General features: G+C 49.1%; 1 protein-coding gene across 3 annotated transcripts in view; it reads left to right on the forward strand.

Moving 5' to 3' along the window:
* The window catches only part of ZBTB16 (zinc finger and BTB domain containing 16), a 202,275-nt gene that overhangs the window by 92,527 nt on the left and 91,046 nt on the right, over positions 1-18,702 (forward strand). For all 3 annotated transcript variants that reach the window (XM_003923685.4, XM_010334527.3, XM_010334526.3), the window contains exon 3: positions 5,380-5,477. In XM_003923685.4, the coding sequence (XP_003923734.2) occupies positions 5,380-5,477 (98 nt within the window). The remainder of the gene's footprint in view (positions 1-5,379; positions 5,478-18,702) is intronic.

Here is an 18,702-nt window from a genome sequence, read left to right on the forward strand (position 1 = left end):
TTGGCAGAGCTCCATCAAGCGACCTACCTTATGCTGTCCCCACATGGGGCCCAAGGCTGCATGTCAGCACCAACTTCCCAGGTCCTGCTCGAGAGGACCAGGAAGTTTGCATGGTGGCTGGGTAAGTCGATGATCTTGGAGAGTGTTGGTTCTCATGGAGGCGGTAGACTTTTTGGAGAGGAGAGGATAGTTTAGGTCATGGTTTGGATCTTACAAAATCTCCCATCTGCATCCTATCTATTGAGTACCCCTTTGAAGCACTGAGAAGGTCAAATTGATGGTCATAGGATCAGAAAGCAAAAGCCCAAAGCGTTGGGGTGACTTTTGCATGTGGAGAGACCTCAGACCTACCACAGGGTGAGTTGGAAGGACCTATGTACTTATGTACTGCATTGATCTGGTCCAAGTGTTGTTTCAGAGGATGGATCAGTTAGGCTGAAAACAAGGACAACATTATCTTATAAATGCCCTTACAGGATATATTCCCCACTTTATTTTTCCTCATTCAAAGGTGGGAGAGAGCAGTGGGTATTCCAGCTGTGGAACCCTCCCATTCATTTTCCCCAATCACAGGTCCCAGTTCCCTGTGGGGGATCTGTTCAGCAAAACTCACAGGTCAGACAATTTCAACCCTTGAATTACTGGAACTGAAGAGTCTCTCTCTAAACCTTCCCTGCCTATTGGTCTGCTCCAGCTTGAGCCTTTTTCCCTGGGCTCAGGAACCTGGGAAGAAATGTGGCATTGGCCGTGCTTGGACGTGAACCCCTCTCTCTCAGCCAGCCAGCGCGGCTGGGCTTTTCCCCTTGACACCTGCTAGTGCAGTGGATTCTTCTTGTAGCCTTCTCCCCTTGGTCCCTGGCTGCATGGGGTGGAAGCGGACTGAGCTTACCCTGAGGAGAGTAGACATGGTAGATGCCCCCTTAGGGCTCAGCTGTTGTGGTCAGCTCTCTCTGGAAGCTGAGGGTAGGGAGGATGGAGTATGGCTTGGGTCTCTCCTTGCTACCATTTATTCTAGGTTGATAAAGGCTTATCCTGAAGATGACAGGTTGGTCTAAAGCTAAGGCTTCCTGCCTCTATGCAGTAGCCATTAGTCTTCCTTGTATGGACTTTAGGAGCCATAGGGCAGGGTCCAGTTTTGAATTGGAAGCCACCAGTGAAGTTGTTCTACTTGGAATATTGTTAGGATGAGCAAAGGAATGCCATAGATGCCAATTTACACAGCGATTTCCACAGCATCCTTGACCAGTCCCTTTTGAATGAAGCCTTATAAGGAAAGCAAGTATAGCCCTGGTCTCTGCCATTATGGGATTTGCACTCTAAAATCAGATGAAATCTTTATGAGTTTTCAGACTCTCAGTAGCACAGAAATGGTTCAAATGATGAGCTTGTATCTTGCTAGCTTGGTTTTACTAGTGAGAGTTGTGTGGTTGAAAACCAGTGAGAAGGAATGAACTCTTCAGTTACTTGTTAAAAGGTTCAGTTTTGTTTAGCTTGAATTTCTCATAATGATTCAGCTTTCTTGAGAAAACAGAAACTTGTTAGAAGTTAATGTGTTCTTGTCTTTTTGGACATGAGTAAAAATCTGTTACATGCAAGGTGAGTTTACCTAATGAGCCACTAAGAGTTGTGGAGAACTTGAGTCTGTTCCCCAGGAATGGAGAATGAGGACCTGAAGCATATGGGGGCAGTGGAATCTCCACTGAGTATAGGATGGAGATGCGTGGGACATACTAGAACTGGGTTACTTTCAAAATGGTGTTCAGCAAGGTGGCTTCTTCTCAGAGGAGAGTGTGAAAACTCTACCACCATCTAAAGCAGTGTACAGAAAGGTGCAAAAATGTCCCCAGATGTCTTCCTTTCCTGTCACAGTGGAGGCTGACAATCTCAGATGGCCACGTGCAATTAGACCTTATACAAAGATAGGACTGGATTGGGAAGATGTGAGTGTGTGTGGTAAGGAAGAAGGAGGTGGATAGAATTTCCATTTTGATCTAAATGCTTTGCAGTTGCATAATGTGATGATGGTGGTGGTGGGAGGTTGTGGTCTAAAGAGGGAATAGACTGTGAGTTCACACGAATTTGCACTTTTGCTCTGGGAACCAGTTGGAATTCTATTTCCACGTTGGCTCTTCTGCAGACTGTGCCGTGGGGGTCTGCCGGTAGCCAGGTCTCTCTGAAGCCAGGTCTGCACTGAAATTCTCCACCATTATTTTCTTTGAATTAGGAGAAGCCTTCACTTTTCTGCATTCTTCCTTTGGTATACGAACAGGAATTAGGGATGTGAGCAAACCAGCCCTGGGCTCTGTTGAACTCCCAGGCCTGTGAGGTTGTTCCCTTTTTCTCTAATGAACTTTGTGTGCTTTGCCCAGGTCTCTCTGCCAGAGAGGGAAGACCTTGCCCTTGTACTTCATGTGGAATCACATGGATACCATATTCATCTCTGGTAACCTGTGCGGGGCACTGAGCTGGTGGGTCAGTTGCAGGGCAGTGACCTTACCCAAGGAATAGCCAGGATAGGGTCTCTGAAGGTGGAGAAATGCATGAAAATAGAGTCATTCAGAGGATAGGCTGTTGGTAATTTCTGGAAATTTCTTTCATTGAAAGATAAATAGCAAATGAGAAAAGGAGAAAACTCAGGCCACTTGGGTTAGGTTTTAAATAACTAGATTGCTGGGATTGGGTGTGTAGGTTTGCTTGGGCGATCCTAGCCTGGCTCCCTCAGTGTCAGAGGACCTCACAGTGCCCAGTAACGAGTGGGACGTGGCTCAGGGAGAATAATGGTGCCCCTTAGAGGACTGCCTTAGAGGCCAGGTAAAAGGATATGGGTAAGACTTTGGAATGATAATTTTGTCTCTATTGTAAATATTACATGTGATCTACATCACTTTATAGGTGATGAAATGCAGAGAGTTGTGATAGTATGACTTGTCCAAGGTTAATGGCCGAGTCAGGTGGAGGATGCAGGTCGTCTGGCTGCTGGCTGAGCGTTCTTCCCTGTACCCTGCCACCTCCGTAGTAAAAGGGCAAGTGCCTGTCACCTTTCACACCAAGCCGATCCAGTTGGCCAAGATAAGCCACTTCCATCAATGCCAGGCAAATGCATTAATACCTAGAGAAAAGGCAGGGGTGTTACCCAAACCAAGAGTGCTTATCATGGTGAGGGATTTCATCTAGAACCCTCAGGGAGAAGAGATGGGAGTGCCAGATGGGAGTTTAGCCTGATGGTGGCTCCCAGCTCTGAAGACCAGTCACTCTAGTGCCCTTTTGGAAAACAAATCCAAATGGGTGTTCATCCTCCTGTCCCTCTTGACAGCCACCCCCAAGGAGTGGGCACACTGGGGGCTAACAAATCCCCTGCGAAGACAAGGATGAAAATCAACTGAAACCCTATGTTGCTGTCCACCGGACTTTACCATGATTGCGTATGAGGAGTTCACCTGCTGAACCCCTTGTGAATAGTCTTTGCCACTCTATAGAACGTCTCTTAGAAAAGCAAGTATCTCTCATGCCCAGGCAAGTGACAGGAATACTCCACTATCATGTGTGTTTGCATGTGCTCACATACCTAGATACGTAGTTTAAAAGATACTTCGTCCAAAATGCTATTAGGACATGTCCCAGTGCCCAGCATTGTGAAATATATTTAGAGTTAAGAATGTTCAGTTAAAATGTTTTGTACTGTTAATATTTCTCAATTTGGGTGGATCAGCATGGCAAGGAGCAAGAGAACATTGTGGGGGGTACCCTTACAGTGTCATAGATAAGGGTGTGTGTGTGTGCGTGTGTGTGTGTGTGTATGTGTATGTGTGTATTTGTGATTGAGAAATCGTTTGTCTTTGGCAAGTGGGGAAAGGGAAAGCAAGCAAACACAACAACGTGATTGAGAAAGAGTTTTGCTGAGAGAACTCTGTGTGATCCCTATCAGAAGGCTGCGTACAGTTGACACCGAATGCTGGTCCTCATGCTGGGGGAGCCCACCAACTGGCACTAAGGAGGCTCACCTGGGTGCCCCACATGGTCTTGACACACTGCTGGGTTCTCATTCTGCGACTTGGACGGTGGTGGCAGTGGGTGGCTGGGTTTTGCCATCATCTAGATGCTGCCAGCTTGAGTGTGTAATACTCCCTCTCCCCACCTGCAGTTTTATCTGTGATCAGTACCAGCTCTCCACCCTTTTACTATGGTCTTAACACGTCAACATTCTGATGCAGATAGAAGGCCTTGTTTTCCCTTCTGCCTGTTCCACTTCCCACAGATCCTGCTTCTGGCTGCCATGCCTGCCCTGTCCTGAGGGCCAAGGCCCCTGGGGAGGTTGCAGGGATGGCACGGAGACTGGGGTGGAGGTGGAGGCTGGATCCTGGATCCAGCAATAGCATGTATGGGCTTGACAACAGGAGTGTGGGTGGGCGGCTGCTTGGAACCTCTCCCCAGTGCTCGGCTCCCTGCCTCTTACCAGCTCCCAAGCTGGCTCATGACTGAGCCAGGGGTCTGGTGGGAGAGGCCCCGCATTGGGAGTTGGGATGGGAGCACTGCTGCAGGTTGGGCCTGTGACCAGTTGTTATTGGAACCTCGGTTTTCCCTGGGGTGATAACATGGTCCCAGCCCACCTCACAGAATCATAGTGATGGCAAAACGAGAGAATGTGTATGAAGAGCCACAGATGACTATGACCACTCTACATTTATAGAATGATGTTATCCGGTTTCTTGAAACTCTGCTTTCTGCTGGGGCAAGATGAGAGAAGATACTTCTGAAGCCGAGCCTTAGGGGAAAGGTGTGGGTGTTGGGGTGGGTCACTGCAGTCCTAAGAACATCTGGATGCCAGAGAAAGAAGCATCTTGTGTCTGTAAGGCCATCAGTTTATTCATAGGCTTATTCAGAGCCTGCTGCATGCCAGTCACTGTAATGGAAGTTGGAGCTAGGAGAGAGAAAAGATACACGTGTGGCCCTCCTGGGTCCAACAGGCTTGTGCGCAGCCTCCACCTGGTGACAGCAGTGCTGTACAGAGGCGAGCAGAGGCTCGGGGCCTCCTATGAGGTCTGTGCTAGTTTGACAGTGAGCATTATGTCTGCCTGACTGTCCGTGGTGTTTCATCCTTCCTCCTTCTGGAATTGGAGCTGATTTATTTTCTTGGTCCACGTGCCAGTGGTAAAGCCTGTGGACAAGACCAAGAATGGGTCCTTCACGGGCAGCAGTCCCTGGGCAGAGGGCGAGATTTATACTGTCTGGGGATCCAGGGATGTGTTTCCATTGATGCCCTCCTGCTCCCTTCCACTTGTCACCTGCCAGAGGGATGGTTGCCAAGCACCCAGGTAGGAGATGGCCCTGCCTCCTTTCCAGCCAGAGCAGCAGCAACCTCTCTTTTCCTTTCCCTTACAGGAAGCTGCACAGTGGGATGAAGACGTACGGCTGCGAGCTCTGCGGGAAGCGGTTCCTGGATAGTTTGCGGCTGAGAATGCACTTACTGGCTCATTCAGGTAGGCAGGGTCGCCTCAGTGGCCCATTCAGATACAGGCAACCACCTCCTGTCTGCCTTCACCCCTACTCAGAGCCTGCTGTGGCCTGCACGTCCCCACTGCCAGCTGGGGCCCTGGCCCATCTTGTTCCCTGGATTCTCCCTCCAGGCTCCTGTCACGGAAGATCCATCTGGATGGCGGGGTCACCCCGGATGAACCCACCTTCAAGCTCTCATGGGTTTCCCAGGCATCACTGGCAACCAGTGCCCCATGTGATCCACCTTCCAAAGTAGACTGCAGTTTCATTAGCGAAACAGTTGTGGAATTAGGTTCTCACCATCTAATGAATCTGACTATTGGGTTCACATTATACAGGAGCCTTTAATTAAATAGATATAGAAAGGTTGGAACACAAAGCTAGTTATAGCGTGCTGTCTTTTGCAAGTTAATTTTATCCAATTCTAGCGAGGTCGGCTGTGTGACTGCTGGTAATTTTGCTCATGTTTGGGCAAAGTTGCTCTGCCCCACGAGCTGTGGAATGGGGAGAAGCAGCTGGCATTTGGCATGCCCGGGTGTTCTTGGTGGAGGGAGGGTAGCAGGTCTGATGGCGTTGAGGCTTAGGTCACCTGACTTTAGCTGTAGAGGCCTCAACTCTCCTTTGCCAGGCGCATATTCCCTTCCCTTTCATTCCCTTGCCTTCCAACCTTTGAGTCATTTTTCAGGGGAGAGGAAGAGCACTGTTCTTTCATTTGGTTTTGCTTTCTCCTCATGTAGGCCAAGGCCTGCCTCTCCTTTCCCCGTATTGGCTCCAGAAACTGGCCTTCCAGGCAGTTTGGTGTTTGTGAAATGGGCTTTGGGGTTGGGCAGACAAAGGTTCAAATCCTGTTTGTGATATGTGCCCTATGACCTTAGCTATATTCATCTTCTGAACCTCAGTTTCTGCATCTGTCAAGTGTGGTGTTGTTAACTTATATAATTTTTTGGAGGATTAGGTGATAGAATATAAGTTGAAGGCATCTGTAGTAAGCCCCTGGCCTACAGTCGGCATTTAATAAATGTCGGTGGTTTCTGCTTGTACCTTCCTCCCTCATCCTTGTTTCTGAGCCTGTTGCCCCGAGGGTGTGTCCCCCTCCGCTCATTCCCTGCCTGCCTGGGTGCTTGCACCCTCTTTCCCCCCGAGCCCATCGTCAGTACAGTCACGGAAGTGCTCCTCGGTCGCCTTTTCTGCTTCAGCTCACCACGGCCTTGCTGCAGGGCCCATGTGGTTCTGCGCTGTGGTCTCTCTCCCTGGCCCTCATGGCTCTTCCTAAAGCGCCCTAACTCCTTCTCATTTCCCATTCTTCTCTCTTCCAGGCACAGGGATCTGTCCACACCAGGCAGCTGGCAGCTGCCTGTCTTGGCATGTCTACTGTCCCCATGTCTTCGTGCATTCTGGTCCTCCTTCCGGGGTACCCTCCCCACCCTGCCTCTGACTCCACCCAGTCATCCTCCTCCTGCCCCCTTGTCTCACCTCGGTCCAGCACCCCGGGCCCAGGCATTCCTGCATCTGCATCTGCTTGGCACTCACATGCACATTTTCTTCTGTTTTAACGCCTCACACCTTGTATCTTTGTGCTTCCCTTCAGCTTTGTATGCTATTGAAGGTTCAGGGTGTGGCAGGTTGCGTGAACTGTCTGCCCACCAGGTTGGCTATACCCGTCTCTTACTTTCTCGGGCCTCATTTCTTTTCTGCTTTAGCTCACCACTGCCTTACTGCAAAGGGTGGGGCTGCCACTCATTTTGCATCCTCTCCTAGACCCCTGGGTGGTGCTGGGCATTTTTGGGGCAGTGCACTTCTAGCCTGTTGGTGAAGCCTCCTTGCCCTCTCAGCCCCAGTAAGCATCTTTTCTTACTGCTCTTTCTTTGAGTCCAGGGTTCTGGCCAGACTCATCTTCTTGGTTTGCTTTATGAGCTTGTTGCTTTCTGAGTTCTGTGGCTTTGCTCACCCCATTCTGTCTACTTGGAATAACCTATCTTCCGTCTTCCTAGATCTTCCAAGGTTCCTTCCGTGATGCCAACCACAGCTGTTCCCCACCTCCAGCCAGAAGCAATTGTGCCTTCTCTGTGCCTGTATTTATTTATTTGAAGCTATCGTTGTGTGCAATGTGTCTTCTGTGTTATGGTTATTTATGGACCTGCCTTATCTCCCTTACTGGAGAGGCGAGGTTACGTGGTGGAAGGAACTTGGACACCTACCTACTGCTGGTGTGATCTGGGGCAGGAACCGTAGGTTCTTACAGCCTCAGTATCCTCATTTGTAAAATGAAAATATTTAACGCTATCTTAGAGAAGCTGTGAGGCTCACCTCGGATACATACCACCGTGCCTCACATGTAATGGGACAGATCCTGTCCCCATCATGTCCAGCATACTGACTGGCACATTATTGGAGCCAACAAATATTTGCGGAGTGAATGATGCAGCCTGGGAGGCCGATGAACGACTCCAGGAAACTCCACTCTGCAGACAAGGCCTTCCTGTGGTAGGGACTGTTGATGTCCCAAGGACTCACTGTGCGGGCCAGTGAGGGGAGGGCAGGGAGTCATCCAGGAGCCCCCTGGCCCGTATCGTATCCCTCTTCCAGGTGGTGTGACAAAGTGTGAGTTAACCACTGTCTCTGCTCTGAATCACACATCAGCAGCATTGGTGGGGCTGGTGGGAGCAGCTGCAGAGGGGAAAGGACCACTTGCGTACTCATGCCAGGTGGGCCTGGCGTCCCCAGTTCAGACAAGAGTGTGACTTTGCACGACCCCCGTCCGGAGCTGGCAGTTCCCTGGGGAAGCTGACTTTGGTCCCACCTGAGATACTGCTTCCACGTCCCCTGATCTCATATGGCTGCTCCAGAGGCTTTGGTAGTTGGGTCCTGTTTTCCTAGTTTTTCCTTTCTATGCCTATCTTATCTGGGCACTGAAGGCTGATTGTGTCAAATGATTTGTCCCTCTGCTAGTCACTTGCCAGTGCCCTTGGAAAGAATGATTTGATGATTAGGCAGGTGCGATGAGTCATAGTAGGGTTTTAATCTACCCTTGCAGATAGCTCACGACCTACAGTCTGATATTTCTGTTCTCTCTTTTTTTTTTTTTCTGTTGTCCGGCATACTCCTCACCGTTGTGCTGAGAGGTCTTAAAAATAAAATAGCACAAGGGACTTAGTGAGGCTAGACCACTTCCTGAATTGTTTGGCCCCTGTTAAACAGGGCCTGGGGGCCTCTGGAGTGACCTGGCCTTGTTGAGGGAGTTGGGGTCAGAGGGCTGGGCTGGTAGCGCTGGGTCCTACAGATTCTGGTAGTGCTTTACATGTTCTTATGCCTACTGCTAGATGCCTGAAAACAGAGCTAGGTGATGTTCTAGAAGAGACACTGAATTAGATGATGAGAGGTTTTCTTGCTGCTCTGTTATGAAGGCTCCATGAAGAAAGCTGACAGTGAGAATGGGTGCACCAGGTCTGTAGAGTGGACCCATTTTACAGATGATGACCATGGGCTGAAGCAGCCTACAGCCTGGAAGAACAGTAGTTGCTCCAGAACCCTGGGGGGCATTTTTTTTTTCCCCAAAATGGGCAGACTGTGGAGGAGCGAGTCCAGGATCTGGGTAGGGGTCGTGGTTGCCCCCAGATGCTGCCGCCCTTGCACTGGCACATTCCTGCTGTTTTCTTCTGCTCAGTGGAGCTGAACAGCGCTCACTTCCTGGCTAGCTCTGCGTGCTGCCCCACCCCCTCTTGGCTAGCATCGCTTGTGTTTGTTATTGTAGTTCTGGCTCCAGGCCAGGCCTGGCTGGGAGCCAGACTTGTGGGTACAGTATGTACAGTGAGTGCTGAGCCAAGTTTGTCATCATACACGATTAATTTTTTTTTTTCTAATCTGGTTGGGGTGGGGTGAAGGAGGAGGCAAGAAAAGAGTTTCTCTGATGCTTGAGAATAGGCTGCATTAAATTCAGCAGAGATGTCATTTCTGAAAAGGAGACAGCGTTCCAGCTTGTTCTTCCTTTGCCGTTTTTCCTCCTTTCTCTCGCTGTCTTCCTCCTCTCCTCCTCATTTCCCTATCAGATGGAATCAGCCTGTAGGAGATCGACAATGCAGGTCTTATTTTCAGTGACTAGAATACTAAATTTACACTCTCCTAAATCAGTTTTCATTGTGTTGAAATTGACAATTTGTTTAATTAGCAGTTTGCCGTATAGGAGACCCTTCTGAGACAGTGCCTTCCCTTTTTCTCTCTCCCATACTTTCTGTTTTTAGCTTTTTTTTTTTTTTTTTTTTTTAAAGACCCTAAATGGTAGTAGTGAATTTCGGTTTAATTGAAGTTTTAATTTCAATTTGATGTGTTAACTAATCAAGTGTTTATGAGATATACCTGATGATCACAATAAGTTTAAATTAACCCACAATAACCTAACTCATGAACTAATGAGATGATCTGGCCAGGCCCTGCATTCTCAGCAGTGGTTTTAAGGGTGTCAGAAAGGTTTGAGTGTTGGGAAGAGGCTTGGGGTGGGCAGAGAGATGGCCTCCAAGGCTTTGCAAAGCTGGCCCTGGTGGAGGGTGAAGCTTGGGTGTGGGACTGTGGCCCCTCCCCTTCCTGTGTCCCAGGAAGACTCTGAAACCTCCCTCCTCATCCTCTGCTACCTTACCCCTTGTGGGGATCTGACTTGAAGCATCGATGGATCGACTGTCTCTTTGGCACTCCTTGTTGTAACATGAGAAGTGATTCCGAGTTCTGAGATGTCCATGCAGAGACCACAGACACATGCGGTGACTCAAGTTGGTTCTGAGATTGGCCAGTATAAGGTTTCCCATTAGGTAGTATTTCCCACAGCTTGACTTAGTGTCCTGGTGGCTTATAAGCGAGCTCGCCTAGAACTGCTTGCCCCGATTTTTGACTTAACTGCATATGCTTAGGGGTTGAGTATTTATGTGGCCTGTTCCTATTCTGGGTGTGTCATTCATTTTTGGAGCTAGAGGATGTTTAATAAGCACGAATTGTGTGTCAGGCTCTGTGCTCTTAACAGTGAAGACTGCTACCCTCATGCCTGCCCTCAAGGAGCTTAAGTCTAAAGAGGGAGATCAGTATGACTATATGATCATCATACAAGATGGTAGTGTGTGCAACGTGCCAAGAATTCTCGGAGAAATTCGGAGTAGAAGGGTGTTTTGTGCCAGAGGATAACAGAACGGCATTTTGAAAGGTCTCAGTTTGGGGAAGCCCAAGCCACCTATGGAGCTGGGTGGTGTAACCAGCCCGAGCGTAGGCTCAGCCTGCGGGGAGAGAGGAGAGGGCAGAGTTTAGAAGAGATCGGTGGGGTAAAACTGGAAGGAGTGGCAAAATGATCTGCATTCTCCCTGACGCACTGGAGAGCCACTGAGGGAATAGGAGGGTGACATGTTTTTGTGCATGGCATAGGAGGGACTGTTGGGCTTTTTGATACAGACAAGGTTAGAATACAGGGTGAATAAAGCCCCTTGGAGAACATGAAGACTGGTCGTCTATGTTGGGGTGTGGCTGGAGTGTAGAAAGGCCTGTGCCTTCTTCGCTGGTTAGGGCCATGTGGCCCCATTCTGCCAGGTGGCAAGCCTCATCCTCCTACTTCTCTCTTACTCTTGTCAGGCACTGTGAGCCTGGCTATTGAGAAGTGTTCCTGCGACGAGGCTCTTCCCTAGCGTCAGAGCCATGGGGAGAAGAATGAGGGCTTTCGCCGATAGACTTTCTGATTTCAACAGCAGCATGGAGTGGCTGGGGCATATTACCTGGGACCTTGGTCATCCTTCTGGCAGGGAAAAGGGCTGGATGGGTCCGCCAGATTGGATCTCTTATGCTTTCCTCTGCCATGGTCAGATGGAAGAAAGAAAAAAAAAACATTACAAGATGGCAAAGATCTGTAGGTTGTCCTTGTTCTGTTTTATTTATTTATTTCTTTTTTGGAGCACTGAGCTATGGGTTTCAGTTTCTTCTTCTCCAAGACAGAGAAGGTGGGAGAAGAGAGGTAGCTGGAAAACTCCCTGTGACTGGGAGGAGGTGTTGTGAGGTGGTCCCCACCTTGATGATTGGAGAGCTGCCTTTGGGTCCAAAGATGGCTTCCCCTTACCTTGCCCCTCCTCCCATTCACATCTCTCCTCCCAGATTAGGTATCTGCTAAGGGCAGGAGACTGGGGGCTGCCCAGGCTTGTGAGAGCCCATGGCCAATCTATGCCCCCTCTGCCCCCTCTCCAGTCAGTACCAGCTTTCCCTTCTGGTTAGCTTCCTACCATCAGGGCAAACCCGGGAGGTCACCAGGAAGAAACTTTGCTCAAGTTTCTCCACTCCCTCTACATGCCTTATGTGAGGCACCTTTGGTTTTCAGGTCAAGGAAGTGGAGAAGATCAGATACGGGTGGCTCAGAGGCCAGGCTGCCCTCCCTTCGGTCCGCATGGGTGATGTGGATGCAGAGAGAGGAAAGGGTGAAGGGAGCCACTTTCCCCCAGCTTGCTCTTGAACACACTTCTCTTTCTCTCTCTCCCTACTCTGAATTTGGCTTGCTTCCCGAACTTTTTCCCAGAGTGGTGTCGTCACTGGCCTGCCGGCAGGTCTGGATGTTCTGCCAGCATTCCAGCGAGTTTATGATCGCTTGCAGATGCGTCTTCAAGAACACACTGTACCCAAAGCAGAAATTAATGCAGGCTTGACTACCGTCCAAGCCCGTACACGGGAGAGAGGAGAAAGAAAACAAAAACTGTTTAATGCTGTTTATAAATTATACACTGGCTGATGAAAAATACATTTCTTTCCTCTCCCCTTTTACTCTGCCCCCCACCCGTCCTCAATCCCCCCACCCCCACCCCCGCCCCTTCTCGCGTTCTGCCTCAAGAGCCTAAACTGAGACCAGAAGAATATGGTTTTGCTTTTTAGCTCCTGTTTTGGCTGAGATCCGAAACCCTGCTGCTGATTCACAGCCAGAGTATTTTTCCCCTTTACCTGATGAAATATACTGATTTTCCAGCCCAGATGGGGTGTTTTGGGTTTTGTTGTCTGGGTTGTTTTTAGTTTTTTTTGGGGGGGGGGGTTTGTTTTTTGGCCAGGGATTTTGTTTACAGCAAGTATCAGGTTCCGTGATGGTTCTGGGTGCGATGCTAGCCCCAGGGCAGATAAGTCCCCCACATAACTGCCACCATAGTGCTGAGGATATGCGTGCCTGGGTCCCCCAGCCCTAGTCAGGCTAGCTGAACCGAGAAAGTTGGGAAAGTTCATGGCAGGTCATGGTTTTAAACAGTGTTTTCACCGGTTCTCTCCCACCCCTTCACCTACAGCCCCTGGGTGAAGAGGGGGTTCACATGTCCCTGCCCCCAAATACACATGTCTCTATCTCCATATGGTGCCTTAGCAGGGGTTGGGGAAGCTCGTTCCATCTACCCCTCTGGATCTCAGCCTCTCCTCCCACCCCCCAAATCCCCCATCCCAATTTATTCTATAAATTCGTTTCCACATTATGTCTATCCATTTACATGGCTTTTGTGTTTTTTAATACTGCTAATGTTTATCATTTGCCCAACAGGCTCGACAGATTTTGCTTCCTGTAGAGCATCGAGGCTTTAGAGCCCCCTCGTTGCTAAGTAGCAGTCTCCCTGTACTGTAATGGGCTGATTTTGTATTCTGTTCAGCGCTGTATCTTATTTTTGTATGCAAGACAAAGTGTTTTGATGGAGGACGATTGCGGCAGTGTCTGGAGGCTGTTTGGAGTTTTATGGGCTGTACAGTACACTGTGTGCTCTCTGAACAGAACACAGGCTGTTGAATTTTGGATTGGATTTGTCATTTTTCCCCCCTCAGAGAGGAGCCTGTCAGATAGAACATGACTTTGAGGGTGGAGGGAAGAAAGTGGAAATTATGTAATAACCTTCTTCCTTCTCTCTCTCGATGATTTTTCTATCTCAGCATAGGGTGGTTTCTTCCACACATACCCTCTCTCATGCCACCACATGATTTCGCACAGCTCGAGGATGAGGCTCTTAGCAGGAAATGAATGGTGCCCTAGAGGGATGGATGCTGGGACATCTGTCTGTCTGATGCTTATTCTCCCAGTCTCCTTTTCCTCCTCTTTGCTCCTTCCATCCTTCCTACATTCTGGACTGCCTTGCTGGCCCTTGTTTTTGTCTGAGGATGAATAGATAAGGGGTTACTGGAAGGATATTTACATGGGATCAACCCGATAGTGGCAGTGCCATTTCTGATTTCCAGGGCCTTTTTGTCTTCCCTCAGCTTCCCAGACATGCACCCTGCCAGAACGGTGCTTAGGAGGCCTTGCCTTGTTTTCTCCTGCCCTCAGCCCTTTTCTCTAGCTCTGCAATCAGGTTGGGCCTGGGTCTCTGCATCTGAGGCTGTGCCCGAAAGGCCCCACCCTGCTTTAGGCATCAGCGCTTACTCTCAGTGCTCTCATCGAGGTCTCTGTGGTGGCAGGTATTTATTTTTCAGCTTTGCTCTTCTCTTCTCCTTCTATTTCTCCCCAATCTGCTTTCACCTCACTTCATCTCTCTGCCCCTGTCCTTTGTGCCTCGGCTTTTTCTTGACTTCCTTCTTGTATTTTCTGTCTTCCTTCTTATGTCTTCATCTGTCTTTGTCTCCATCTGTCTTGGTTGGTCTTTTCTCTGTCTGTCTCTTTCTCTGTCTTTGTCTCTGTCTCTGTCTCCCTCCCTCAAAGTTTTTGTTAGCTTGGAAGCTGGGCAGTGGTTGGAGTGGAAACCAAAATGTCATCCTGGTCCGGAGGTCTCCCCAAAGGGGAGGGCTCCTCAGCCAGTGTTCCTAGAATGCTCCCAGCACCAAGAACCTCATGTGCTCTATCCCTTGCCTCTCAGGGGCCAGAGTGGAGCTTCTCTGGCTTGGACCCTGCTTTTCCTAGGTCCCTGGATGTTCCCTCAAAACCCCCGTTGTGTTGAGGACAGGCGAGTGGTTGAGCAGGGTTAGGCTTTGCAAGGTCCTTATTGGACTTTGGTGGTACTGTGCTCGCCCGGGCCTGTACTGGGCACCTCTGAGTGCAGGACTCAGCAGCCGCCCTCACACGCTCATGCCCTGGCAGCGTGCCTGGTGCATAGAAGTATTGTGCACTGATAGTATTTGTCACATACATGAATATCATGTTATAAAAGTGTTTGGACGACTAGGGAAGATCTGGGTTTGGTGGGACTTGAAGCGTACTCAGTTTTGGGTGCCATCTCTCAGAAAAGGATTATAAATATCAAGTGTTAGAGTCCCTCCCAGGGAAGGGGCCGGTGCCAGGGAGAGGCCTGAAGCTTCAGGCCTCGGTGAACACGTGAGCGGTTGCTGTTGAGGGGCCCCACTTGGAACTACTGAGTCGGGTGGCTCAGGGCTGAGGATAGGAGGGTGACATCTGCCTAGCTCTGGGGACCTTCAGAGCATGGGACATCTGTGCTCACAGGCCTCAGGTCTATGTTCCATAGAGGTCAGGCTGAATCCTCCTGCCTTTGGTAAATGGCTCCAGGTCGCAGCGGGTCTGGAAATGTCATAGTATTTCACACGCTCTTCTCAGCAAGGCTGCTTGGCAGGAATGGACCGTGAGTTCAGCTCACCCAGAACCACCTGGTAGGCAGCCCCTCTTAGTAGCATCCTGGCCTCCACACTGACCCTTGGTGACTGTCAATGAAATGGCATGGCATCCACCCCTCTCCCAGGTGCTCAACTGCCTAGGTCTGTGGCTGTGGCTCTCCTTCCTTCTTGTGGCAGCAGAATTATAAGTATGGTGGGGGAGAGGACCGGTCTGTGTGTGTGTGTGTGTGTGTGTGTGTGTGTGTGTGTGTGTGTGTAACCGTGAGGGAGAAGGGGCCTGAAGGTGATGGAAGGTGTATGCAGACATCTGGGCATCTGTACTGTGGAGCTTGTAGACTCATCCATTACTTGAGGTTGGCGAAGATTGCTGGATTGGACAGTCATTTGGGTAGAGGGACTCACTTGTTAGAGGGTATGGAAAAGCTGCGGTGATGGTCCCAGAAATGGGGGGCAGAGTCCTCACTGGAACACCATGTGTGCATGTGTGTGTTTGTGTGTGCAAGCACGGGAAAAAGGAGATTGAGAAGAATCATTTACATGAAATACTCACATTTGTTTCTTGGCTGTAACGGGTCCACACAGACCATTACCTTGAAGATTTAAAAACTAAATGAGCTCATCATATCGAGTGACTTCCACCGACATTCATGCTTGATTGCAAAGCCTGCTTTACCTTTGAATTTCAACTTCATTGTTTGTTATTAATTCTCAGATGGTGGTGGTGTGTTTCCACCTTTTGGACTCAGCCACGAAAACGTTGATTTTGTGTGATGAATGTGAACGTTTCTAAACGAGACCCCATGGAAGAACCTTTTCATTTTAAAAATAGCCCCATGACCTTTAGGGCTCAGACTGGAGTTTCTGAGGAATCCAGTGGGCTGAGGCAAGACTTGGGTTGACTTTGGAGGGGGCAGAAGTTTACATTTTTTAAATTTAATAATTTGAGTTTCATATGAATGATTCTGTGCTCCGTGCAATACTATGCATTTTCATAACTGTCTCTTTCACTTTGGGTAAAGGAAGGGAGGGAAAAAATAACAGCAGCAGCATTCTGTGGGCAAAGGAAGAAAACAAGAGAATGGGGCAGAGAACAGGCTAAATTTAAAATTGTAATTGGCTGACTTCCACTGGCTTGCGGGTGTTTTAATGACTCATAATAACTTCATTTAAAACCAGCTGAGCAGAAAATAGATTGGAGAGGAGCCTCGGGCCATTATGGATTTGTGGTTTTTTTTTTTTTTTTCTTTTTTTTGACAAGCTTGGTTTTCAGCAGCCAGGAAGGCTCTCAGAGAGGGCTTGGCTGTGTTCTCTCTCTCTCTCTCTCTCTCTCTCTCTCTCTCTGTCTGTCTCTCTCTCTCTCTCTCTCTCTCTCTCTCTCTCCTTCCCTCCCTGAGGGTTGGTGGTCTGCCCAAGAGAGATTCAGGGCGAGTTTTTTGTTGTTGTTTTTTTTTTTAAACTCTCCCTCCACCCCTTGCTTTTTTAAAAAACTGATTAAAAATAGATGCCTTGAGGTATTATTTTAGCATCAGTGGGATTTTTTTTTCACCTTTGATGTGGTAAATGGAACATAAATAAAATTGTTTTTAAAATTACTGAATTAATTAGGTAGTAAGGCAACTACAATGCATAAATGTCCTTGGCTGTCTGGCTTTTCTCCCTAACCCTGATCTATATTTGTAGGGCGTTCCCTTTTTTCCCAACCCCCTCCTCCTCTCCCAGCAGCCCCTTCTTCCTCTGAGCCTGGACCTTTCCTTTGAATGGCAAGAGTCTTTTATCATCCTGGCAACAGCTGAATGATTTTGTAAAAATCTGTAGGATTTTGACAGTATTAGTTCTATCTGGTTATCTGGTCAGCTCCAAGAGTTTTGAGACTTGCCAGAAAAGGCTCTAACCTACCTCTAGTTGTTTTAAATAGGTCCTGCCTGTTTCCCATGCTAGGACTGCTGCCAGACCGGCGAGTGTTCTTTTTTCTCTTCTCTTTTGAAAAGTCAGCCGACCCAGCCATAGGATGCGTCTGTCTGGGCAGGACAAGAGGCCGCCCACATCTGATCGCTCCTAGCCATTTATCTATCCCCTCTTATGGCACCTGTCACCTTCTTTGTTGCGTAGCTATTTATTTGCTTGGTCTTTTTTGCCTACTAGACTCTAAGCTTCTTGAGAACATGTGATTTATTTGTGTCCCCTGTACTACCTCACTTAGTAACCTGAATGGTGGTTATAACTCAGTCATTTAAAAAATAACCTAATGGGTGAGTGAGCAGGCATGCGGATGGACACATGGTAAGGAACAGACCCAAGACACTGCCTGCTTCCCTTCAGCCCCAGGAGCCAGCAATCTGGATGGGAAGACAAGGATGGAAGGCGAGGACCTTGCCAGTAGCGTGCTCTGTTGCATCCTCACAGCTGGATACATAGCAGGCTCTCAGGAAATATCTGCTGAAGAAGTGAAGGGCTCAGGATGCATGGTTTGGATGATGCAGGAAGGAGAGAAAGACATTTATTGAAACTTGCTGTGCTCCAGGCACAGTGCTGTGTGTTCTGCATTTCTGAACTCAGTCTTTCTTGAACTTTGAAAGACAGATAGGCTGATTGTTTTGCAGGTGAGGACAGTAAAGAGTTAACTTGCCTAAGATCATAAAGCTAGAAAGTAGCAGAGCTGGACTCAAACCTTCCTCTCTTTCTCTCTCCTTGCACGCTGCGTCTTGCTTTTCTATTATAGTATGCTGTGCTGCTGCACCTAGGCCCTGGCCTTGTGGTGTTTGAGCACCTGAATGCCTGCTTCCCTGTTTGTAGAGCTAACCAATCTCTCAAACTGGGAAGCTGAGACCAGGAAGGCCCTGTGCCCAAGGGTCCTGGGGGTGGGGAGGGTGGCATAGTAATTGGCTGCTGCCTGAGTGCCTTGCACCTGTGCCACCAGGAGCAGGTGTGGCTTATTAGCTTCTTCCTGCTCTGCCAGAGGAGCATGTGTTCAGTGGTTGTGAGTTGTGGCTATATGACTTCTCCACAGTGCCTTGTAGGGTTGGGGATAGGAGGGTTCTGGGAGCATTGCAGGAGGGTCTGTGGGTTAGTGTGTGGTCCTCCCACCCAAGGAGAGCTTGATGGTGTCATGTCCCCACTCCACCTCCCCACTACTCTGCCACGTAAAGAGGAGGGGTGGGAGGAGAGAGCTGTCTGTGGTCCCTCCTGCGTGGCAGACGCACCCTGTGATGCCGGGGTGGGGTGAAAGGGGCAGCTGACCTGTGCTGCAGCCCAGAAATGTGAGAGCTGTGACCATTTGGGCTATTACTAGCACCTTAGACTTCAAGCGTCTTGGAGTGACATGTTAGGACGGTTTCAGCCTCCCTGACCTTTCAGATTATGTCCAGTGAAGCTGGACCACTTGACGCGAGGCTGCTTATGTCCGTTCTCTGACAGCCTCATCTTCCCCAGGCACACGCTGGGGATACTGGAGCCTTCTCTGGGGAGCGAAACATCAGCCAAATGGGAACCAGATGGGGAAGGCTGAGCAGCAGAGAAACCTCAGTGACTACTCTGGATCACACGTGTGGCCCTCTTTTGTGGCAGATCGTTTTCGAATTCATTCATCAGTTAGCAACTGAACTGAGGGCCAGTGGTATGGAAAGCTTGGCAGGGCAGACAGAGGGGTTGAAGTCAGAGTCTTTGTCTGCAAGAAGCTGG

This window comes from Saimiri boliviensis, chromosome 6 (assembly GCF_048565385.1).
Source record: "Saimiri boliviensis isolate mSaiBol1 chromosome 6, mSaiBol1.pri, whole genome shotgun sequence".
Classification (NCBI taxonomy): Eukaryota; Metazoa; Chordata; class Mammalia; order Primates; family Cebidae; genus Saimiri; species Saimiri boliviensis.